General features: G+C 35.9%; 1 protein-coding gene across 3 annotated transcripts in view; it reads left to right on the forward strand.

Moving 5' to 3' along the window:
- The window catches only part of LOC147388910 (DNAse I-like superfamily protein), a 59,106-nt gene that overhangs the window by 12,685 nt on the left and 19,802 nt on the right, over positions 1–26,619 (forward strand). For 2 of the 3 annotated variants that reach the window (XM_086417584.1, XM_086417586.1), the window contains exons 4-5: positions 709–774; positions 18,127–18,179. In XM_086417584.1, coding sequence (XP_086273710.1) covers positions 709–774; positions 18,127–18,179 — 119 coding nt within the window. The remainder of the gene's footprint in view (positions 1–708; positions 775–18,126; positions 18,180–26,619) is intronic. The other variant, XM_086417585.1, reaches the window with a different exon arrangement.

The raw sequence follows: 26,619 nt of genomic DNA on the forward strand, positions 1-26,619 counted from the left end.
AAGGAGTCCCAAAGACCAAAAACTTCTAAAGAGAACCCACATAGGATTCTCTATTAATCCAATCATGGGCCATCTAAGGGGCTAGAAGAAGATAATAAAATTAAAATTACCCTCCCCAGCTAAAAGAAAAGTGGACCAAGTACTTAAAAATTAAATAAAATAAAACCTAAACACCTAAAAAATGGGTCTATGGGCCTGATGTTCCCATCAGAAACCCTGTGAATTGGGAGGTCTCAGGCATCATTGTGGCTGTTAGTTTGTGAACTTTTCTATGTGATTTCTGGTGGATCTTGGCTCTAAGATTCAAATTACCAATATCATGCATTTCCTATGCCGTTTGGAAAAGGAACCTAGTTTTTCCGCTATTATTATTGTTCAAAATTTTCTTTCATACTTTTTATTTGTTTCAACATTACTAGTTAGTTATGCTTGATTTCCACTGAGGCTGTCTTTATCAGTTCATCTTTGACCCTGCATAGATGTTTTTGATGGTTTTATACTTGAGTATTTCGTGTGGCACCAATTTTTTTTGATAGGCAAATAAAATCTTTATTAATAAAAAAAAGGTGGTGGTGGTGGGGAGAATGTACACTAGGGAGGACGAGCTATCCATCCCGAGGAAAGAAGAAAAAAGAAAACAACCTCATAATTTGTATCATATGGTTTAATTTTTATATTCAAAATGTCTTTTCTTATTTCTACTTTCAGGAGGTGGATAGATACCACGACTTAGAGGAGGAGCTAAAGCTTCGTGGTTATATTGGTATTTGGAAGGTTTGTTTTGATGAGCTTTAATAATTTTTTTGATAAGTATAAATTTTATTTATGTATTAGATAATCCGATGGTTGAGATTTCCATTTTGGGTCTGTTTGGACGCAATAAAAATTATTTTACATATCCTAAACTGGATTTCCTTTGATCTTGTTGTGGAAACCCTAAGCTAGATTAACTTCCATATTGTTTGTCTGCCATTTATCCTGACATAGAATAATATACATGTTTTTCAACATGTATTACAAAATGCAATTTTAATACAAAATCTTAGATACTAATTAAACATAATAAATATCTCATTTTGATAATTTTTCAATATCATATTTTGTTGTCATAATAAATATTGTTCATAATTTTAAAAATAATAAATATTCGTAAGGGTCAGGAGCTCACATCGTGGCATCCAAAAATATGATCCGATGCCACTAGGACGTTGGGGAAGAAATTTTGACAACTTTGAAAAAAAATTAACAAAAAGTTTTCAAATTTCAGAGTTCGGTTGTCGCCCATTTTTCAACACCTTTGGTGATGCTCAATTTTTTTTTTTCCTTCTCTTTCAAATCCATGTTTTTCCATGAAATCTAGAACGTTATGGTATTGGATTTCCAATGTAGTAAGCCATGTGGGCCCAACAACTCGTAGTAAGATTTGAAATCTTACTAACTTAGTAAGAATTATTTATTTTCTATAGTTAGATGTGATAATAGAGTCGTGGGAAAGAGGAATCCCAGCCTTTTGGTGGGATTCCTGTTTCTAGGTTTGCTTGGCTACACTCTTCACATGTGGGACCCACTGAACTAGTTAAATAGTCATTATGTATGGCACAAACATTGAAAGCTTGGATAGGCTATCTTACATGGTGATTTGGATAGTATAACTAGGGAAACAAAAAGGGCCTTTGAGTACAAAGATAATACTAAGGCTCCTGGCTTACATACTCAGTACCATCTAAATAAAAAGTATTCAAAATGTACTCAAAACTCCTTGAATAATTTGCACCAGTAGAAGCTTTAGTATTGTTTTACCTTTTGTCATTGTGCCCATGAAAACTTTAATCCATTTGATAGTGTCTTAAACTAGTGCCATTGTCAAAACCATGATATGCAACATTTCATACACTTTGACGTCAAGAGGTTCGAAGTACAAGTTTTACTTCATAGATTTGGAATTGGGTGACCTAAACTAAAGAACTTCAAATTACTTAACTATCACTTGCTTAAACTTACGATACAAAGAGCTTGCTTGTCTTGGCTCATGGTGCTATAGATATTCTTTGGCTACGTATCTTATTGGGTGAACTTGGTGTTATAGTAAAGGAATTTATGAGATTGTATTGTGACAACAAAGCTGTTATTAATAAAGCTCTTAATCTTGTTCAACATGACAGGACTAAGCACACGAGATAGACATACATTTCATTAAAGAAAAGATTGAGTCTCAAGTCATGTGTTTACCGTATGTGAAATTAGAGAACCAGTTAGTTGATATCTTGACTAAAGGAGTTACCAAGAAGAAACTGAATGATATTCTAAGCAAGTTGGGCATGATTAATATCTATGCCCCAGTTGTGGGGTAGGAAAAATAAGTTACTTATGTATTAGGTGTTAAATCATAAAATGTAGATGTTTGAGGGGGTTATGTGTAATTATTATAAATCCAATATAAAAGATGAGAAAAGGGTTGATTAACCCTAATCTCATCACTTTCCTCTCTACTTTTCTCTTCTTTCTTCTTCTTTTGAACTACAACTGGGACGATGAACCTGGGGATAACAGTTTGGGTGTGGGAGTGTCAATTGCAAATTGGCAATTTCAAATTTCTTCGCTCTCTCTCGATGTGACTGCCACACATGTCGAGGAGGGTTTGGTGAGTGCTGAGGTAGTGGAGAATCACATGTCGAGTGCTAGTGCTGTAGATGTCTCCTTAGTGGAGAGTGGTTGGCATGGGTTTAATGTTATATAGATTTTAAGCTCGGAAGCCAGTTCAGAATCCATGGGCCTAGTCATTGTTATGGGGTAGAACTTGTCGTTGCAGCACTCAGATCGGGATCTGGTTGTTGGGCTGGATGAATCTCCAGAGTATTTGGGCCTAGTTGTTTTGAACTAGAACTTTTTGATGAAGGCCTCAGTTTCATTTATTGGGCTGGATAAGTATCCTGAGGTTTCGGGCCTAGTCCCTGTTGTTGTTGGGCCTCTTTTTTCAGAACATAAGTTCTGTTGTGGGTTGGAGGTTCTTGTGGAGCTAAATTCCTACAAAGTGGTTCCGTTGGTGATTGAGTCTCCCCTGATTAAGTTTTCTTCTCCAATAGCCTTCTGCAAGAAGAATCTCATGGATTCCTCTTTGGTTTTGGTTGCAGAAGCCTATCGTTTTGACTGTAGCCCTTTTCAGTAGCTGCGATTGGAGGGAGATTGGTTCTTGTCTTGGATCTGGGATCTTTTCTCCTTTTCTCTTTCTTTTGGTCAAGTGGTTGAGCAAGGCTTCTGTTTCTTGCTGCAGAGAAGAGTGATTCTTGGCCATCAGGTTTTCTCACCTGCTTCTTTATGTTTGGAGGGTTGCAGGATTGGGATGCCACTTAAGGAGGTGGAGCCAAAGTTATTTCAGTCAAAGATAGTTGTTGTGGGTGTAGAAAGCCTATTGTTGTTGCAATCTATAGCTAATTGTCTTATGGTCTACCAGGGAGATTTAGAAGAGGTTGCTCTCCCTAGTTCATAGCAACTTTGCGCTCCTGTACGGAGAAATTATGATGAGTTAGCTTACCTCTTTTTGTCTAACATGCTGGAAGTTGGGCTAAAAGTGGGACTGACGATGGAGAATTAGTGTAACGAAACAGTAGCCTTGCTACGTGTTGCTTTCAAGACAGGAAAGGAGGTTAGTTATTGTTTGAATAAGGTGCTGGCGCAATGGCAGAATATGGCTTCCATTGAATCTTTAGATCAGAAAGGCCCCATGATTAGCGAAGAGTTGGATAATGCGGATGTCGCAGGAGCTACATGCTTGGACTTCTTGACCGGGGTCTTAAGCTTATCGGAGAAGAAAAAACACAGATGGACTAGAGAAGTTCAAGAATTACAAGGAGATGTTGAGGAGTTTCCAATTAAATCTTAGTACACTAGGAGGGCTGGGAGACGAGCATTGGTGATCAATGTCGATTAAAATTATCTCTTGGAATGTTTGTGGGTTGAATGATAAGGCGAAAAAGGCTGCGGTGAAGGCCCTTCTTCGTATAGAAGTTCCCCATTTAGTGGTTTTGCAGGAGTCCAAATTGGAAAGGGTGGATGATAATATTATCAAAGACCTTTGGGGTGCTCTAGATAAAGGTTGGTGCTTTCTTCCATCTGTAGGTGTGAGTGGGGGAGTTATAGTTATGTGGAACTAGAAGTTTGTTCATGTGGTGGATGAGTTGATTGGGGCTTTCTCCTTTTATGTTATTTGCAATCTTATTGGGTATACTTTCTTTGGGTCTTCACTGGAGTGTGGTCTGACTCGCCATTATGAGTGGCCTCATTTCAATGCTAGTATGCGCATGGTGCATTGAAGGGGATTTCAATGTGACAAGACTTTCCTACGAGAAAATGGGTGGTTCGAGTTTCTCTAGGAAAGTGCTGAAGCTTGGGGAGTTAGTGAATTGGAATGGTCTTTTGGATCTTCCATTGTGCGTGGGTCAATACACATGGTTGAATAGATAAGATAGACCAGTCCTCAAGAAGTTGGATAGATTCTTGATCTCTTCGGGGTGGGAGGAGTTCTATAGCCGTATCTCTCAAGAAACGATTGAAAACACGGGGTCCGACCATTGCCCAATTTGCTTGTAGGTGGTTGAGTTTAGAAAAAGACCATTTCCTTTTCGTTTGGCGAAAATGTGGTTGATGCATCCTAAATTCAAAGATTTGGTCGAATCTTGGTGGAGGGGGATGTTTTTTGTTGGTAAGGCGGGGGTGGTTCTTCATAGTAAGTTGAAATGCTGAAATGGGTTTGTTTTTCTGATATGGGTAATCACGTATTCATCGAATAATTTTGATCAAATGCTTGGTTTGCGGGTTTTCTTTGGATGCGGAGGTTGGATTGGGTAATGGGTGGGTGTTTTTAATGGAATTGTAATATGAGCAATGTTTTCAATGGCCCTTATACCTTCAAGATCTATTCTACGCCAAACAACCTGATTAAAGGCATCACCACAATTGAAATGTTGCCCACATTATAGTTCCATTAAAAACACCCACCCATCTCTCAATCCGACCTCCATACCCAAAGATAACCCGCAAACCGAGCATCTAATTAAAATTATTAGACGAATACGTGATTACCTAGATCAGCAAGACATACCCATTTTAGCCTTTCACATATCTTTGGATCGTTGTACCATTTGTGTTAGAATGGATATCGGGTATCAGGATTTTAGCCTTGATGGTGTTTCGATTTTGGAGGAAGATCTTAATGGGTTTTACAAGAAATTCGTCAAATCGAGGATAAATGGTGTGAAGTTGGGGGAGAAGTGTATCATCATGATGTATCGGCTGACGGTCTCGGGGAAGAGCTATACGATGTTTGGGTGTCTAAAGTGATGTGAAAGGCTGAAATGAGTTTGTTTTACTGATCTAGGTAATCACGTATTCATCCAATAATTTCGACCAGACGCTTAGTTTGCAGGTTTTCTTTGGCTGTGGAGGTTTAATTGAGAGATGGGTGGGTGTTTTAATGGAATTGTAATGTGAGCAATGTTTCGATTGTGGCGTTATCTTTAATCTGGTTATTTGACGTTGAAATTTTTTTTTTTTTTTTTGATCAGTAAAGATAATTTTATTGAGAAAAGAGAAGCTACAAGGGGGGTCGAGGGGACCAACCCAAAAACAAAGAGAAAAAACAAGGACAAGAGAAAGCAAACAAACATGGGAAACAAAACAAAAACTTTCACGCTAGTGAGCAAACCCTATCCCAACGAACAACAAAATCTTCAAATAAGACCCCTATAAAAATCTTATAAAGTTTACTCTAAGAGAACATGAACTCCAAAATAGAAAGAACTAAAACTTTGACATTGAATAGATTTTGAAGGTGTAGGGGCCATTGAAAAAACCCTCAGAAACGACTTGCAAATGTTCTTTGAGTTTGTTGGATTTGGAAATCTTTTTTGGGGGGTTTTAATTAGAGGTTTTGACAGAATTTCTGATATCGGTTTGATGAGAAATGTTGACTTGGAGAAGAAGAGGAGCTTGAGTTGGAATTGATGATAAAGAAATGTGTAGAAAGTTGAAACGAAGAAGGTAAGAACCGTTGAGTTGATGTTTTGATAGAGAGATAATTGAGAAGAGATTTCAGCTTTAAAATTTGAAATAAATGTTAGATTTTAACGGAAATCAAAAGTCAAAAGTGAGCCATTTCAAGTTAATACCTAGAGTCTGCATAGATAGAAAATTTAACATCTCTAGCAAGCTTTAAGAAAACATAGCAAGAAACTAAGGAGCCTGTAAAATATATGCATAACCTTCTCAGCTTGTTTTCTCTTACTTGGACATCTTAGGATCATCTTTATTGGACAAAATCTAGTTATTTTAGCTCTAGTTATTATTCAAATATAGCTTTTATTTATTTCTGATTTGTAAGGGCACTTTTATCTTCTTAATAATATAAATTCTTGCCAAGCTCTCACAAAGAGACTTGATAATTACTTTTCTACAATTCTTCTTAGTATTAGAGCCTTAGAGGACCCCTCTTCGGGTTTTGGGATCTTGAAGACTCTTCTCTCCTTAGTTCTCTTCTCTTCTTCTTTCATGAACACCTCTAGATCTTGAGACCTATTAACCTAGCAGCAACTTCATTAGAAGATCTCCCCTTTGGGTATTTTTTTTTCCTCTTTTGATCCTTATTCTCTTAATCGCATGCTGCGATAAAGATTTTATTAGTTTTTCACAAGCTGTAATATATTTTTGTGTTATGTTTTAGTCTTACGGTAGGGTTTCTACCTTTCATAGGCTGTTTGGTTCGATTTCTGCCCTACGTTAGGGTTTCTATCTAAGATCAGTTTGTTAAAGTACTGTTGGGTGCCTGCGATAGGGTTTCTATCCTTGCTGTTGCTCTACAAGAGTGTTGCGATAGGGTTTCTATCCTTGCTGTTGCTCTACAAGAGTGTTGCTAGGTGGTGTGACAGGACTATTGGACTGTGTAGAGTCTTGCGACAGCAACAAACAACCCTGTTGGGTTGTGTGAAGCCTTGCGACTTGCTGTTTGGTGGTTTGCAACATCTAGTGTTGTGTGGAGTCTTACGACCTGAGTTTTGTTGCACGTGACGGTAGCAGGGTGCTGTTTGGTGATTTGGAATAACAATCAGTGCTGTGTGAAGTCTTACGACCTAAGTTTTGTGGCCTATGACAGCAACAGGATGTTGTTTGGTGATTTGCAACAACAACCAGTGCTGTGTGAAGTCTTACGACCTGAGTTTTGTGGCCTGTGACAGCAGCAGGGTGCTGTTTGGTGGTTTGCAACAGCAACCAGTGCCATGTGAACTCTTACGACCTACCGTTTGGTGGTCTGCAACATCAATTGAAGCTGTGTAAGTGATTGCAACAGCAGCTAGGCCCTTTTTCTGACCCATGACAGCCCTTTTTCTGACCCATGACAGCAACAAAGGAACTATTTTGTGCTTGCCTATAGCAACAGGACTGTTGTGTAGGTGTTGCGATAGATTTGTTGGACCTTCTGAAGACCTGCGACAGCAGTATGACTACTGTTTGGATTGCTAAGAGACCTGGGACAACGCTACTATCCCTTCTACCTGTGGTTTCTTCCACCTTGGATTAATACTACAGGTAGATCTCCCTTCGATCAAAAGCTTTATTGTTTATAGTACACCATGACAACTACTCACGAGACCAAGGATTCCAAAACAACTCTTGGGGAAAATTCCTTACTCCAGCGTATAACCAATGCCTTACTAGATGATCAGAATTTTCAGTCCTAGTCTTAGTTTGTGCGACTTTATTTGAGTAGTAGAGGTAAATCTAAATGGTTTTTGGGTACCATTACTAAACCATCTCTCACTGATCCTAAATTTGAACAATGGGAGATCGTAATTGCACTATTTTTGGATGTCTATTTAATTTAACGGAACAATGGATCTATAAAATGTTTTTGTATCACAAAACTGTTCTGTCTTTGTGGTTAGCTTTCACTCAGACATATGCTAACGCTAGGAATGATTCGAGGATTTATGAGCTTTACCAAGACATTGCCCAGGCTAACAAAGGAGCACAAAGTGTAGCTGATTATTTTGGGTTTTTCCAGTCCTGTTGGGACGAGCTCTCTCATTATAATTCTATGGCTGAGCTATCTGTAGAAGTAGCCGAGTTTGTGGTTAAGATGATTGCTCGACAACAGATATATCAGTTTCTCATGGATTTATGTCATGAGTTTGAAGCACTTTGGACTTAGATCTTTAATACCAGTCTTTTACCTCCTTTATTTGAGATATTTGCGACCATTGACGGTGATGAGCGTCGTCGCCGTATTGTTCTATCTCAGACTCAGGCATCTGGTATTCTCTATGTTCTCACTACAGATCAGATGGCTCTAGCAATCAACTCTACTTTTTCAGACGTTCGGATCCTGAGATCAGGGAGTCGTGATTGTGGTAAAGGGAATGACTTTACTTGCAGTCATTGTGGAAAAATTGATCATGAAAAGGCTCGTTACTTTCAGCTCTATCTACATTTGCTACCACGATCTTCGTCCACTTCATCTTTGGGACAGTCTGCTCCTCGTGCCGTTACAATGGAGTCATCATCCATTCCTCTCACTGATCATCCTTCCTTACCTGGCACAATTGATTTGTCACAACTACAGACTCAGATTGCCATTATTGTTCAGGAACAGATCCATGCTCACACTCACCCCTCCTCGATAGTCGCTTTAGTTATTATGCCTCCAGGTACATCCTCTGCTTTTCATGTCACTCAGTTTGACTCTGTTCCACTGACATGGGTTATTGATTCTTGTGCTTTTAATCACATAATCGGTGAGTAGTCATTTTACCTATTCTACTTTTCCTACCACTCATAGGGAGGTTCGTCTTGCTGATGGATCTCTTACACCTATCCACAACAATGGTGCCACCTCATTATCTTCTAAGATTTCGTTAGACTCTGTGCTTCATGTCCCTCATCTATTTCTTAATCTTATGTCTATGAGTAGTATTACTAGATCACTAAATTGCTCAGTTATCTTTTTTCCTACTCACTGCATTTTTTAGGACCCGACTTTGAGGAGGATTTTTGACAAGGAGAATGAAAAGGATGGGTTATACTTGTTTGGATCTTAGTCTACTGCTATTTTGGCTTCTGTGCTTCCTTCCTCTGGGAGTCACATGTTTTCTTCTCCGACTTTAGATTTATGACATGCTCGTTTAGGACATGCCAATTTTTAACACTTATTTATTTCCTACTTTAAAAATTGCGTGTAGTGGATACAAATTTCAGTGCTCTGTGTGTGAACTTTTTAAACACACGTATTTCTTATATTTCTCGTATGCATCGAGTTAATAAAATATTTGATTTAATTCATTCTGATGTGTGGGGCTTTTCCTTATTACTACTTTTAATGGTCATAGATATTATATTACATTTATTGATGACAATTCTCGTTGTATTTGGGTTTATCTGATGCGTTCTTGTTTTGAGGTGCTTCCTATTTTTGTCAATTTTTTAAAATGATTCAACTTCAGTACAATATTACTGTTAAATCTGCTCGATCTGATAATGGAGGGGAACATATATCTGATGGGATTTGCTCTTATCTTCATGAGCATGGTATGCTTCACCAGTTGACTTGTCCTTATACTCCTGAGTAGAAAGGGGTGGCAGAAGGTAAGAATTGCCATCTCATAAGCATTGTTCGATGTTTTCTCTGAGGAATGCATGTTCTAAGGCATATTGAAATATGACAATCCTCATTGCGGCTTATCTTATTAATTGCATCCTTAGTCGCACCTTAGAGGGACAAGTGCCTCTTCATGTCCTTCAACTTGATAGTATATTTTTTTCCATTACACTTCGAGTATTTGGGTGCATGTGCTTTGTTCAGGACAGGACACCCAATCGTACCAAGTTGGATAACAAATCCACTCAATGCGTTTTCTTAAGTTACTCCTCTATGTCCAAGGGGTATTGGTGTTATGATTTAGTTTCTTACTGTGTCATACTCTTTTGATGTTACTTTATTTGAAAATGTTCCATACTTTCATGCCAAATCTACTTTGCAAAACTCTTCTACTTTTCAGGACCCGTCTTCTATAGTGTTTTCATTTCCCATTTTTCCTCTATCTTTGCTGACGCTTAAGGTCTACTCTCATTGCCCTCGCTCCCCTACACCCTTGCCAACCTCCTCCTTGAATCAGGTAATCATCTCTTACTTTCACACATATACCTGTTCTTATTCCTTTTATTTTTAATTCTCACTTACCTATTGTCCTTCGCAAAGGTAAGTGGAGGGGTGTTATTGATCATCTTATTGCTCAATTTGTTTCCTATCAGGATTTTTCTTCTTTTTATTAGGCCTATTCGAGTTCTTTGGTCTGTATCAGAGGCTTTGCAAGACCCTTAGTGGACTAAAACTATGATTATTGAGATGAATGCTTTGTAAAAAAATAATACCTGGGAGCTTGTCACTCTCCCATCTGGGGAACGGATCGTTAGTTGTAAATGGGTCTTCATAGTGAAATACCTTGCCGATAGTATTATTGGTTGGTATAAGGTACGCCTAATTACTAAGGGGTTTACACAGACTCTAGGGAAAGATTTTGGTGCTACGTTTGCTCTTGTCGCCAAACTCTCCACTGTTTGATTTCTTATCTCTCTAGCTGTGTGTAACTCCTAGCCACTTCACCAACTTGATGTGTGTAGACACCCCATTTTTGCATCCGCCTGATTAATCAAGTCGTCGACCCGATCGCAAAGGTTCCCAATGATGGATGTCTATTCCAATGCTTTATTTTGTTACCAGATATGTTTCAGAAATCCGGATGAGGTATCTCGAACTGACAAAACTTATAAACCACGCTACGTTAGGAAAATACGACCCCAGAAACATAGAAATCATCATCTTGCAAATAAAAAAGAAGCTTCACGATAAAAATCACTAAATTACCAAAATACCCCTAACATCAAAACAACTCTAGAGCCTGCATTACACTTAGGAAAACCCACTCAAACACATAAAACAATAAATCGAAACCAAGTAAACCACTTCGCCAATTTTCACAAAATTTGACAAAATTACGAAAATACCCCTCATAAAGTTCACGATCATTTCATACAAAAAACTTCATAAATGACAAAAACCAACATTCCCATTGAATTCCTTACGAAAAACTGATTCCAAAACATCTTGGAACATTGAAAAACGACTTAAAACGTGAAAAGTCCTCTCTGGGGGCAAAACGGTAATTTCACAATTTTCATAATTAAAAAAATTCGAAATTAATAAATAAAACATTAAATAATTAAAGTGAAACATTAATGAAATTAATTTAAAAAGTTGAACCTAAAAAATCGATTAATTGGACTCTCAGGCAAAATTGTTGAGGGTTCGTGGGATATTTCTTTAAGGACCCCTCCATTTGGGGGTCCAAAGAATTAAAGATATAATAGAAAGGGGTTCTCCAAAAATTTAAAATCAATCAAGCAAGACTAAAGTCAAGATATTAAAGTCAATCAAATAAGACCAAAGTCAAAATAAAAGTAAATCAAGCAAGACTGAAGTCAAGGTCAATCAAGTGAGACTGAAATCAAAATTAAAGTCAATCAAGCAAGACTGAAGTCAAAATTGAAGTCAATCTCATAAGACTAAAGTCAAAACCCTAAATTAAAACCCTAATCTAAACTAATCAAGTCAATCTCATAAGACTAAGGTCAAAACCCTAAATCCAAACCCTAATCTAAAACTAATCAAGTCAATCTCATAAGACTAAAGTCAAAACCCTAAAACCCTAAAACCCTAAAGACTAAGTCAAAACCCTAATTGAAACCCTAAAAGAAACCCTAATCAAACCCTAATGCTTCTAAAAACTTTATAAATAGGAGCCTCCACACCCTATTTTCGTATCAAAGAAAAAACCCTAGGAAAAGTAGGTAAAGAAGCCTTCATAGCCTCCCCAAAACCCTAATTTTGGAGTCCCAACTCCTTCCCTAACACCCCTACTCCGATTTTAGCCTCAAAAACACCCAAAAACCTCTCAAAAACATCCCAAAAATCCATAACAAATTTGAAACACTCAGATCCAAGAAGGAGATACCTTACCTCGGAGATCAGGAATCAGATCCGGAGATAGAACGAAGTAAGGAATACGGTACAAGGAGCCATTCTAACCAGATCTGAGGGAATAACACTTTTGCAGATCAAAGGTAAAATTTTATTTTTTTTATTTTTTTTATCTAGGTTTATCATTAGCAATGTAGATCTATTTGGGATAAGTAGAGACCGGCATTGGCCGGGCGGGGTTGGTGCCTAACACCTTCCAACCCTGTAACATGATCCCCGGATTCAGATTTCTATAGTAGATTAGTTCTTTTTATCCATTGTAGGGTCAATTTGGTTCCTAGACCGTAATAACTAGGTGGCGACTCCCAAACCTCAAGGGTCAAAAGCGGATCCGCGCACCCCGCGGATCGAGGGCGCTTTCAATGTGAAAAATGCCTTTCTGAATGGTGATTTGATTGAGGTTATTTATAGGAACCCTTCTCCAAGATTTTGTCTCTAGGGGGAGTATTCTGAGAAGGTATGCCGTCTTTTTAAATCTCTATATGGCTTGAAGTAAGTCCCCGTGAGCTTGATTTCAACGGTTTTTTGAGGTTCTTTTATCTATGGATTTCTAGATGTCATTCATATCATACTTGCTTTGTTCGTCGAGGAGTAGATGGTCGTTGCACCATTGTTTTGGTCTATGTGCATGACATTATTGTGATTAGGGATAGTGCATGACATTATATGCACAGTGGATTGATAAAGTTAAGGTGCTATTGGGTCATGTTTTTGAGGTTAAGGATTTGGGTCCATTTAAGTACTTTTCGTTATCTTAGCGTAAATACACATTAGATTTTTTTCAGGACCTGGGATGCTTGGTTGTGATCTTGCTTCCTCACCTATGGATCAGAATTATCGTCTTAATGCTGATTCTGGTGATCTTTTATCAGATCATTCTTCTTATCAGAGACTTGTAGGTTGTTTGATTTATCTGACTAATATTAGATCAGACTTGTCCTTTGCGGTTAGTATGGTCACTCAGTTCATGCATATTCTGCGTTCTTCTTACCTTGATGTCGGTTATCGTATCCTTTGCTATCTGAAGTTGTGTCCTGCTCTTGGGCTTTTCTATTCTTGCACCATTCGGCTTCATTTGTCTTGTTTTACAAATGCTGGTTCTCTCACAAATAGGAGATCTACCTTTGGTTTTTGGACTTTTTATGGTAATAATCTTATCTCGTGGACAAGTAAGAAACGAAATGTGATTTCTCGCTCTTCTGCTGAAGTTGAGTATCGTGCTATGGCTCTTGCCACATGTGAGCTAACTTGGCTTCGTTCTTTATTGGCAAAGTTGGGATTTCCTGTTTTACGTTCTTTTATTTTGTTTTTTTGACAACAAGTCTGCTATTATGTTGGCTTCTGACTCAGTCCTTCACGAAAGAACTAAGCATATTGAGGTTGATATTTACTTTCTCAAGAAGAAAGTTCGATTTGGTGATCTTCAGACAATCTTCGTACCTTCTTCATATCAGTTTACCGACATGCTTACGAAGTTTGTTGGGCCGTCTATCACTAACTCTTATCTTGTCAAACTGGGTTTATGTGATATATTTGCCCTAGCTTGAAGGGGAGTAATGAAAATAATTTAGTTATTTTTGCTCTAGTTGTTATTTAGATATAGTGTTTTATTCAGCATTTATTTATTTCTGATTTGTAAGGGCAATTTGTCTTTTTACTCTTTTACTAATATAAATTCATGTCAAGCTCTAACAAAAAGACTTAGACAATTACTTTACTCTAATTCTTCTATCTTCAACAAATTGGGTTACTGTAGAGAATCTTGCATATTGTTCTTGAAGGGTTGTTAGTGCTGATAGCATTGAAAAGGATTTTGGGACTGACATTGGCTGAGCCAAGCCCATTGTAACTATTGCACAAATTAAGCAAAGGAGATGAGATAATAACAAATTTTTTAAAAGACAACACATAAAAATCTTGAGCAGGTGTAGTGATTGATAACGAGTGTCTATTGATAAGAAATATTTAGGAGATTACCATGATCTGAATTTGAGTTGTTGGAATTGGAATAAGTTCGGTAGTTGATAACTAAATCTCGACAATCTTCTCTATCCAATGAATGAAGAGCTCGCTTTGAAATTGTATGCCTTGCACTCACCTTTCCAAATATATACTTCAATAGGAATTCATATGGGTAGCTTGAGAAGTAAGGTAGAGCGTTACACACATAAGATGTTACTTGCTAGCATCTTTAAGTCTCCCTTTTTGTTGCAAGAAATTGAGAATTTAGCAAATTCTAAGAAACATGAGACGGGGCTCTAATTTTTTAGGAAAGCAAGTCTCCATGATTTTTTTATAGATAAAATTTTACTGATGAAAATTGTCATGTCCCAAAATCCCAACACGAATCCCCATGAATAAGTGTTAGAATCTCGAGGTATGATTAACCATCCCATCTGATGATAACTTATAATAATAACAAAATAAATCTTGTTTAACAGTTATAACGCAGCTGAATAATAACTAAAATCAATAAATAATAGTTTGCGAAAGTTAACAATCAATTAATAATCCATAATCCTCAATTTGGAGTCATTATAAACTTATGACTAGACTGACATATAAAAATAGCTAATAAGAAATATTGAAATAAAATGGCACATAGTGCCTTGACATAGGTGTATCAAATTGAAACACAAAAAGGAAACGACTATTCACTCTAAGACTCTCAAACTGACGGAGGCAATTGCTCATTCACATACTACTTTGGTGACTTCTCGTAAATCTCCTCCTTTAAAGTCGTATGATCTGAAAATGTGAATAGTAGGGTGAGTATCGAGAGCTACTCAGCCAAGATATCTACTGTTCTAACAACTAGTTGCAACATGTGACGTATAAACATACTGCAATTTAAATCATGCAGGTTTTGATATAACATAACATTCGAATAAATTGATAAAAAAAACATAACATTCGAATAAGGACTAAAGAAATCGTAGAGCTATTTATATAATCATCAATCTTCCAGTTCTATCAAATGTATTGTTATCAGTTCTAACATGCTTTCAAATTTTAAACATCCATCTATCAATATACAAATAAAAGATACAATATAAATACAACAGTGTAATTGATAAGAGGGATGAGGAACACACTGATACGACAGCCTCGGCATGGATAATTGATATGCCAAACTCCTCGTGATGTGGAATCCCATCGTTTGCATATGATTTTGTGGCCGGTTGCTATTAGCACAATTGGGTGACCATTTATTCGGTTCAGAATTGGTCATTGAATAAGGTTCAAATACTTGAACCAACTACGTTGGTCATTCATTGGACGACTACAGACTCTTAGTAATCACTAACTAGCTTAGGGGCGAACTCCCTGCGTCTAAGCTTATCAAGAGACAATACATGTAAATCCTGACTATCTCTGCTCTATACAAAGACCACCTTTACACACATAGTTGTTCCCTAGGGAAGAAGAGGAGAAATTCTTGGTTCTCACGAGTTATTTTACTCTCTAAGCTATCCCATACTACCAAAGAGGATGAGACATCATGTGTTATCTTAGAGTGACCCGCCTCTTCTGGATATATAACAACGAATCACTTTTTATAGGTTTTCTACGACCCTTTTCTGGTAAACAAAAATAGTTTTATTTGAATATATTTATATATAATTTCTTTTTATCCAAAATACAAATAAAGTTATGGTAGAGTCCTCCAGTTACATCCATCTGTCAAGCTGTTCGTCCATCAATCATATCTCACGTGGTCGTGGGAACGTGAGATATCCATCCATCTATCTATCTATCTATCTATCTATCTATCTATCATGCATAATGTGGTATAGCCACTACATAAATCTGGAGCCATTGTCCTATCAGTCAATCGAGAACATAAATTCTCTCTATTCATTCATCAAACAATTGATCGATTATCCATCTTTTTAAGTATTTATCAAAGTATATATTTTCTACAAAACATTTGTGATTTCAAAAGAATTAACCAATCCTATGTGATGGGCTTGGTTGAGTAGAAAAGATTCGGAAATCGCGATAAAACCATAAATAGTAAAAGCTGTGAAAATTGTATAAGTGTTGGAAAAAAATGATTTTTCAAAATTCTCTAAACGTAATACGGGCTTTTGGAAATAAAAGCCTTAACCACGAGATTAGACATCATATAATTTTTAGAGCTTAATTCAAAGTGATGAGAGAAAAAATAGGATTTGAAAATCTGGCAAAAATGTCGTAATTTTCGTTTTGTTTTCGGAACTACAAATTAGATTTTGATACGTTGAAATTTGGATTTTTAAACTATCCCCATTATTTCCAAATGGGGATAATCTCTTAATTTCATTAAAGAAGGTATGCCGAAAATGTTTTTAAACATGTCATTTACTTAAATGTTTTTAATGAAAATAATGTATGTTGAAAATTTGAAGCTGTGGGAAAAAAATTCATTGTTGAAGCAATGCTATCGGTGGCAAGTTCGGTACCATTGTATAATTCTTGTCGGTAGGAGTCGGTGTCATCGATATAACATATATTTTTTTTATGGCAAAAGGAATATCTGTCGGTGACACCGACAAATGCCAATCCACAATGGTTTTTCTTCAAAATTTGGTCCGATTTTGTCCCAAATTCATCCAAAACTTCTAAATCCATAATTGCTTTATAAAATTAATGGATCTACTTGATTTCTATCATCTAACACTTGACTTACGGATTTCAAAACGAGATCTACGAATTTAAAGTAATTAATCATCAAATCATGCATGAACTTTAAGGGAAATTTACCTAATTCGAAAACATAATTATTATCATGGATCAAAGATGGATTTCTGTAGAAAATTTGTATAACTAGAAGATAAAAGGGAGGAGATCCTACCTAATTGCGTTTTCTACGAAAGATCGATTCCAATTCTTGCTCAAAGTGATGATCACCGTCTCTTCTCTAAATTTTCCTTTGGCAAAACGTGATATCTTTGAATCAACTTGAAGCTCCCGAGAAGGTGAGGCCTTTACTCTTCTTTATCGATCCACGAATCTCGCTCCACGGTTATAGATCTGGGTTTGAAGCTTTAAGGTTTCACCACCCAATTTTATCGACAGGTTTCCTTCGTTGGTTCCCCTCAAAGCTTGCGACGAGCCGATCAATTTCTTCTTCTACATTGAAGCCCAACGATATCTCTACATAGATGAAAACCTTGATGGAAGGTGGAAGGAGGCAAGGGTTTCTTTAGGGTTTATCTTTAGAAGAGAAAAAGAATGTAAGAGATAAAATTCTGGAATTTCACTTTAGTTTAGTATATAGAGTAATAGGGGTAAAAATGTCATTTTTTGTATTTGTTTTGTTTTGATGATAACTCGGCATTCAGTACTCGAAATTTCTCAAACTTATACTATTCTTTATTAATTTTTTGCAACGAATCTAATGGTGTGATCGGATTTTAAAAATTCTAGTTCTAACAATACTTTCCCTTTTTGGGTATAAAGTTGACACGAAATTCAATGATTTGACAACTTTTTTGTTTGACCTCTAATTAAGGCGTGCTTAGAGGCTAAAATATGTTTTTTGACGCTTTTGAATCTATTGATGATGTCCGATTTTTCAAAAATTGTAAATCAAAATCCATACTTCTAAACCACAATATAAACTCAAAATTTACAAAGTCATAACTTCAAACTTTTCCTCGAGATACAAATTGAATTTACAGGTCATTACAAAAACAATAGATGAACAAGAAGAGGAGGTAGAAACACCTGCTATAAACAAAGAAGAGAGCAAGGAGAAAAGTAACAAAAAAAACAAATCCAACCTCAATACTTCCTTAGAATTGATAAAGGAACGCCCATTTAAATAAAAAATCTTCAAGAAGACCCCCTTGAACATTGCTATATCATTATCCATTCTTCATTTTTTCCCCAATTTCTTGATTTGAGCTTTTAAATTATGGACAACTAATAATGTCCCTATTAAGGGTTTTTGATCATTTTGTTAATTACCAAATTTAGTGTAATGTAACTTTTAAAATGTAATTTGTTGAATGAATATAATTGAATTATTAATAAATATATTCTTTGCAAATTTGTAGATGCGATCTGGCATTCCAATTGATGGATGTGCAATTTTTTGGCGAACGACAAGGTAAAAGTACTTTTCCTCTCAACACTTGTCTGCCCTTTCTTTAATTGTACTGATTTTACTTTCAAATTGAATACTTGTTCTATTTTGCATTTATCTTTGTCTAACTATGCGAGTTTATGTTTGTATTCGGTTATACCATACACTTGATGCATAGGAAACTCCTTACTCTTGATGTGACATATGCATAGAAAAATTCCTATACTTGTTATGATATGAATATGATTGTGAGACAATTTTTGTTTAATGTTTATGGTATACACATGTTCATGACTTATAAGAGAACATCCAATTTTCACAGTTATGCCAAATATGGTTATAAAAATTGCAAGATTATCTGATAGGAAATCCTAAAGAACGTTGAAAGACCTATTATAAGAGGAAGAAGATTAATAAATAAGCATTGATGTGGCATAAAGATGGGTCTTGTGATGTTTATTAAGTTTTTATGAGTTTTTTTTTCTTATTTATAGTAGCCAAGGGTATTTTAGTCTCTTTAACATTTTAGTTGTGAGGGTTCAACAACTATTTTATGTTTTTTGAGTCTTATTTTATGTTCTTTTAAAGTTTCAAGGCATTTGGTCAAGTTATTAGAGAGTTATGGGTTTTTCTATTGTTTTCGATCATTTTAGAGGTCATGGGCAAATAACAGGTCATGGGCAAATATGTAATTTTGCCCCTTCAAGTATGGACACCCTAGCTACAAGTCCTTATAAATAATCTTTTTTGTTCTCTTTTTGGAGGCTAATGAAAAAATTCTGATTTTTGGCTGCTTAAGCAGCCTTGTTGAGTAATTCCCCAACCCTAGAGGTGATTTCTAGGAACTTTAAAATGATTCCAATCCTTTTTTTTTTGTTCTCTATTTTCCCTTTCTCTATTATTGGTGAGAGATTTGTTGTTGGTTGATTTGTTGCTAAATAAATCAGATTAACCAATTTCATAGTCGGTCCTGCATCAATTGGTATCAGAGCGAAGGTTGGCACCTTGGCAACACGTAGTGGGAGGACTTTTAGAGGGAGGTTGACTAATGCTCAATGAGAATAAGCTTTTCTTCAAGCTTGTTGAGAGGTAGATGAATTGAATGCCGAGTCAGAGAGGTGCGAAGACATTCAATTGGTTCCTTGCAGATAGGGCTAATACCCATGTCATCTTAAAGTTCTAGAACATAAGCATTAGAGCTAATCTTTTTAAGAATTTTGAAAGGGCCAGCACTCTTGGAATGAAGTTTTTTGTAGGATCCCTTAGGAAATCTTTCAGCCCTAATACGCACCATAACCATGTCAACCTTCTGGAAGTTAACCAAACGGCGATGCAAATTTGCCTTAGCCTTGTAAGCATCGTTGCTAAGAGTGATCTTCCTATGAACATCATCATGTATGTGCCTAGCAAATCCCTTTGCCTCAATGTTTACTCATGAATTTGATGGTAAAGGAATGAGGTCAATAGATCATCTAGGTTACATGCCTGTGACCACTTCATATGGACTTCTACTTGTAGGTCTATTGACTGAATTGTTATAAGCAAATTTAGCAATAAGGTTAAATCCCACCTAGCAAGGTATTAAATTTCGATTTCGGTCAGTTTGGAAATGTAAATATTTCAACCTTTGTGGGAATAATTACAATTTTGTGGAAATATTGTGAAAAATGATAGAAACATCAAATAATTTTTTTGTTCTAACTTTGTAAGATGATAAATTTGTCACACCTCAAAATCCCAACACGAATCCCTATAATTCATCAGTCAGAATCTCGAGGTGTGAGGTAACCAATCACACAACCTGCTAGAACATTCACAAGCAATAATACTTATGGAAAAGAAAATATATGCAGCAGAAAAACATTTGACTAACATCAATACAAGAGTCTGGAGTAAGCGGAACAATCGTCAAACACTGATATCATCAAAATCCTCAATCTCATAATACATTCGAATACAAAAATTTCTAAACTACCTTGTTCCTTATCTACAAGCAAAAATCGCTAGGACCCTCTACTAATCCTCAAAGACACAGCGGTAGCAAGACATCAATCTGATCCTCCTTAAGGACCTCCTCAAAGAACGACTTCTCAATAACTAAATAATCTGTAAGGGGAAGGATAGGGTGAGTAACAAGGGAATGTTACTCAGTAGGATGAACAACATTCTAACAGCGAGTCATATATGCACGAGTAATCACCAGAACAATTAAATAATGCAAAATTTTCATAATGTAACATACGATAAATGTCGAATCATACTCAGTAAACAATTATAAAAGTTTTCAATTTATCATTTCTATCATTTAAAGTAACGTGTGCATCTTTTAAATGAAAACATTTATCAACATTACAAAAATAAAGAAAAGATACATAATAAGAACACGGTGGTGTAGTGGATAAGAGAGTAGAGGAACACGTCGATATAACCGCCTTGGCTATGGCAATTTGTTATTGCAAACTTCCTATCTGACATGGAATCTCATCGTTATAATTTGATTTTGTGGCCGGTTTAGCATACCACAGTTGGATGACTATTTATCCGACTTAGACTAGTCGTTGACCAAGAACCCAATTCTGAGTTCAACTAACGGTGAGGTCGACCGTTTGATGACTACAGACTAACAGTGATCACTAACTAGCCCAGGAGACCCCTCACGTCGAAGTCTATTAAGAGGCAATGCATGTGAATCTCACCTACCTTTATACTATACAGAGACCGCCTTTACATACAACGTTCCCCAAGAAATAATTAGGAGAAATTCTCGGATCTCATAACCTGTAATATGCTCTAAGGTATCCCATACTACCGAAGAGCATATGACATCTAGCGCTATCCTAGATTGACTCGCCACTTTCGGATATACAACAACGCGTCACTCTTTATATGGGTTTTCTACGAACCTTTTTTGGTAAACAAAATAGTTTATTTTGTATATAGTATATCATTTCTTTTAATAAAAAATGCAAATAAGGTCTGGTAATACGCTTTATTGACAATCATCTGTAATTTCCATCCATCAACCATCTCATCCATCTATCTATCTATCACGTTTTACGTGGCATGATCACTACGTAATACTGGAGGCATTGTCCTATCAATCAGTCGAGAACATACGTTCTCTCTATCCATCCATCAATCAAATCGATCAATCTATCATCTAATTGTTTACATATCTATCAAAGTAATTTCACCTTTAAAGTAATTCGAAGCTCATAAGGCATCAACCAATTCCATTCGATGGCTTTGATTGAGCCGAAAGACTTCGAAACAAGATAAAATCATAAGACATAAAAGCTGAAAATCTGTGAAAATTTGGCTAAGTGTTGAAAAAATGATTTTTCAAAGTTGTTGAAATTGAAAACGGGTTTTTGTACATGAAAGCCTTCGATAACATGAGAAACAACATATAATTTTTTATTACTTAATTTAAAGGAACGCTTAAGATATCGTGTTTTGAAAATCGAGCAAAAACGTCGAATTTTACCTTTTGTTCTTGAAACCAAAAATCACATTTTGATACGATTAGATTTTGATCTTAAAACCATTCCCAATGTCTCGAAATTGGTGGGGGGGGGGTGTAAAACCTTAATTTTATTAAAGAACTTAAAGTAATACTTAAATGTTTTTAATGAAATAAAGGTAGGAAATAGGTATACATATTATATGGAAACAAAAAAAAAAAAAAAAAAATTGGAACCAAACTCAACATTTGGATTTTTTCCGAATTACTGATTTTTCGTCTAAACTTGACTAAAATCGATCCAGACCTTATAATCAAATGAACTAAAATAACTAAAAAGATAACCATACAAACATAATCCAATACGTTCAAATATGTATAAATGTACTGAAACAATCGATCTATCAAAGATCGCATGGATTTTCTCTGGAATTATCGCATGACTAGAAGGTAAAAGGGAAGGTAACCTACCTCGGGCTATTCTCTACAGTTCAACGGAGTCTAAGGATCACCTCCGACCGATCTCAAAGATTTTTCTCAGATGAAAATCGACGTTTCTAGCGTCTATGCGTAACCCTCGATGAGAGAAACAACTTTCCTTTTTGCGGCAAAGCTTGGATCGTTCTCGTTTGGCGTAGATCTGAGTTGCAAATCACGAGGAAAAATGGTTAGTTTTGTTTGGATAGGAGAATAAGAAAAATCAGATTTTTCTAATTAGGGACTGATATTTTATAACTTAAGTTGGGACGTACGCGTCATTTCGGGATTTTTTCGAATGCCGATTTGGACATTCTTATACTCTATTTCGGATGATTTTTCGACACGAATCTAATGGTATGATCGGATTCCTCAAATTATATCTCTCAAGTGTCGTTTACCAATTTCGTAATTACTTAATGCGAAACTCAAGGATTTAGTAACTTTTTCGATCGACTTTTGATTAAGTCATGCTTACAGGCTAAAATATGTTTCTCAACCCTTTTGAATCTATTGGTGAAGTTAATTTTCCTCAAATATTAGAAATTAAGATCCATACTTTTGAATCAACGTAAAAAACTTAAAATTCTTTCCTCGAGATACATATTAAGATTTTCAGGTCATTGCAAAATTATACATGAAAGGTAGATTGGATAAAATTTTACAAAAGGTTGAAAAAAATAAAAAGGTTTTTTATTACAAGTTGAAGATGAGGACATTTATGTCATTTTATACTAGTCAATTATAAATGAATAAAGTCAAGGGAGTATCTCAAATATTTAACAAAAGGTGGAGGGTACATTCTTAATAATATTAAGAATTTTATTTTAATAAATGAGGTCAAAAAATATCCACTGTTTCCTTAAAGTTAAAAATGGACACATGGAACTTTTTTTTGACAATTAACACACTTGTCTAATAGCAAGCCACATGTTTTAATAGCAGATACTTACTCTACATGTGTTATGCTTTTGTTCCTATACAACATAATAGCCAGCACAACAAAGTTTTACTTTATTCTTCTTCACTGTCCCTTGGTTTCAAGGGAACAATCACAATGATCAATGGGTGGTGATTCCTAAGGGTGATGAATTCGATTTCTCCGCAAATCTCTCTTTCTCTTAACCACAAATTAAGATACATAATTTTTTTATTTCCTAAAAAAATGTGATTCTTTGCAAAAGTTTTACAGTTTTAAGATTCGTTTTTAAAATCTGAAATATAGATTTATGATTTTTGAAACTCTTTACCCTTTTATCGTCTCAGTTCATGAAAAATATTTCGATATTTTGAAATATTTCCACCAAAATATTGACATTTTCCTATTCAGTTTTTATTATTTCCTTCGAAATCTATTACTTGCAGAAATTTCGGTCGAAATATATAGTAATTTCGATCGAAATATAGACAAATAATCATTGTTATTTAAATTTCATTTCGGTGGCTATCGAAATTGACATATTTCGACCGAAATGTACGAAATATGTCGATTTTTAATACCTTGGCATCTAGAAACAAGATTACTAACGAAGCATCTTAGTAGATCACCCAAGCTCCTGTTAACCACCTCAGTCTAGCTGTTTTTCTGAGAATGGAATGAATAAGTATTTCAACTTGGTATCAACTTCCATAAAGTCTTCCAAACGTAGCTTATGAACTTACATATCTGTCAGATACTATAGTCAATGGAAGTCAATGTAATTATGCTATCTCTCTGAAGAAAAGAGTGGCCACATGTGAAGCATCAAAAGTCTTGCTACATGGAAGTAAGTGCACCGTCTTAGAAAATCGTTCCATTATTACATAAATAGAATTTTGGCGTCTGACAGTCTTTGGCAAACCAAGTACAAAGTCCATGGAGAGATCTTGCCAAGGTTCATGTGGGATAGGTAGTGGAGTGTAGAGTTCTGCATTCTGATTTGCCTCTTCGCAAGTTGACTTATACGGCATTGCTTGATGATCCTGGTGACATCTACCTTAAGGCTAGGCCCTGCTGCACCACCTGCATGTAACTCCTAGACTACATGATCTCTTAGAGAAGTATCTGGAAGAAGGATAATCTTGCTTCAACATATTGAACCCAATTACCTTAGCCATAGAGTGCAAAATATAAGTAATTCGACTAAGTGCATCTATTGCCTTGTTCTCAACACCTGCCTTGTGCTTGAGAACGAAAGTGTATTCCTAAAGGAATGCTACTCACTTACCATGACAACAGCTTAGCTTCTATGAATTTGGATATCTAATTGCTTGATGATCTCAATATAAAACAAACTCCTTAGACACCAAATATTGTCTCCAATGTCAAAGGACCTGGACAACTACGTGGAGTTCTTTATCATAAGTGGAGAACTTCTGTTTTACCTCATTTAACTTTTCACTGTAGTAAGCAATAAGATGACCATCTTGCATAAGTACACCTCCAATCTTGGCATTAGAAGCATCACAAGTTACTTCAAAAACCTTGGAGTAGTCTGGTAACTGCAAAACTGGTGTTTCTGTCATCTATGTTTTAATAAGCTTGACAGCTCTAGTTGCTGCCCCTGACCAATTAAACTGTCCTTTCCTCATTGAATCAGTAATAGGAGCTATGATACTGTTGAAATTTGAACCTCTCGTAGAAATTAGCTAGGCCATGAAAACTACATACTTCATGAAGTTTAGTAGGAATTGGCCATTCTTGAATAGCTTTTACCTTTTAGGAACAATTTCTACGCTCTTGGTTGATACAACAAATCCAAGAAATATAACACTAGGCGTCATGAAAGCACACTTCTTCAAGTTGATGAAGAGTTTTTCATGATGTAGAACTCTCATAACTTGGCGAAGGTGGGATATGGGCACATCAGGGGATTGACTATATATAAGTATATCATCAAAATAACAAGGAATTTCCCAATAAAAGGTCGAACTACCTAAGTCATCACTTGCATTAAAGTACTAGGGGTATTAGTGAGGCCAAAAGGCATGACAAGCCACTCATATAGACCATCCTTAGTCTTGAAAGTTGTCTTCTATTTGTCCTCTAGTGTTCCCACCTCCGTGGGAAAGATGAGGTGCTGATGATACGATGACGATTTCAGAGATATTGATGGTGAGAATGGGTGGACTGATTGGTTAATTGGGAGTAGTTAGATCAGAAATACATGTAATTCATTGAATTGGATCTAGAAAATTATTTAGGTCGTTGGATTTGAATTAGGGGGCAGTGATGAGTTCTTGGTTGATCTCGTCCCCACTAAAAGGGGAAGGATCCGTGATCCAATCCGGCAATATAGCAAGGTGATTAGTTCCATTTTCGGTTCTCAAGTTCTTTTGAATTTCCAAGAGATTCAGATTAAGACTAAAATTATATCTCCATTAAATTCAAAATAAAATTTTAAATTCAATTAAAGAATTTTCTTGATAAATAAAATTACACTTAAAGGATAGAATCAAAATTAAAAGATAAGAAATCAAATTTATTGATTAAAAGATAGTTTTCATCGGTAAAAATTGATTTTGTGGTTAGATTTACCAAAATCCATCCCCTTTCTCCAAAGGTCAATGATCCATTATGGCGTGGTTAAACTTAGATTTTAATGGTGAAAATTATAAATCATCGATGAAAACCAAAGATTAATGACAGAAATAGAAATAATGAAAATTCTGACACAGATTTGATCTCACCTCCTTTCAAATTAACATAAATCCTTGCGAATTTGATTGAGTTTTCTCTCATTGTTTTTCTTTTTGATTGAATTGCTTTGAAGTGACAATGAATTTCGACTTTAGACGGAAATTTCACTCTTTCTCTCTCTCTCTCTCTCTTAAGATTTCAAATCTAATTTTTGATTGTTAATTTTCCAATCTCTTAAACAAGAGCTCCTCCCCTCTATTTGTAGAAATCATAGGGGGGGGGGACTTACGGGTTAAGTCTTTCCTAAAATGGTAAAAACATAAATGTTAAGCAATATCCAAAAATGGTTGTGTACAAAGGGAGTAAGTTCTAAAAAAAACGTGGGAAATTACAATATTTAAACGAATCTTGAGGGCTGAAATCGCTATATGGTGATAACGATTTGGATTGGACCTTCATTCCTCATAGTGATTTTTATAGCGGTTTTACTTCTTCATTGATCAATCTTTGATTTCCTTGATGTCTTCGACCAATTCTTTGAATCTTGAACTTTTCAACTCTCAATTTCTTCTCATACAATGCTCGTAGGACTCGGATCATCCATAATGGTGTCTGATTTTCAGACAAGAAGCTTGATCATGATTTGTGATGTGGGGCCCATTTTGACATATAATTGTTGGTCTGACACAAACCTGATGGTAACTGCTTCTAAGATCAATCTTGGAGAAAATAGAAGAACATGCCATCATATCAAGCATGTCATTCAATCTTGGAATTGGAAAACGATACTTCATTGTGATCTTGCTGATGGCCCTACTGTCAACAACTTTCATCCTTCTTTGGGGTTAGTAGAGCATGCACTAAGCAATGACTCATGCTTTCCTTGATGAATCTTTTTTAAGTAG

This window comes from Akebia trifoliata, chromosome 12 (assembly GCF_017979445.1).
Source record: "Akebia trifoliata isolate Shusen 1 chromosome 12, ASM1797944v1, whole genome shotgun sequence".
In the NCBI taxonomy this organism is placed as follows: domain Eukaryota; kingdom Viridiplantae; phylum Streptophyta; class Magnoliopsida; order Ranunculales; family Lardizabalaceae; genus Akebia; species Akebia trifoliata.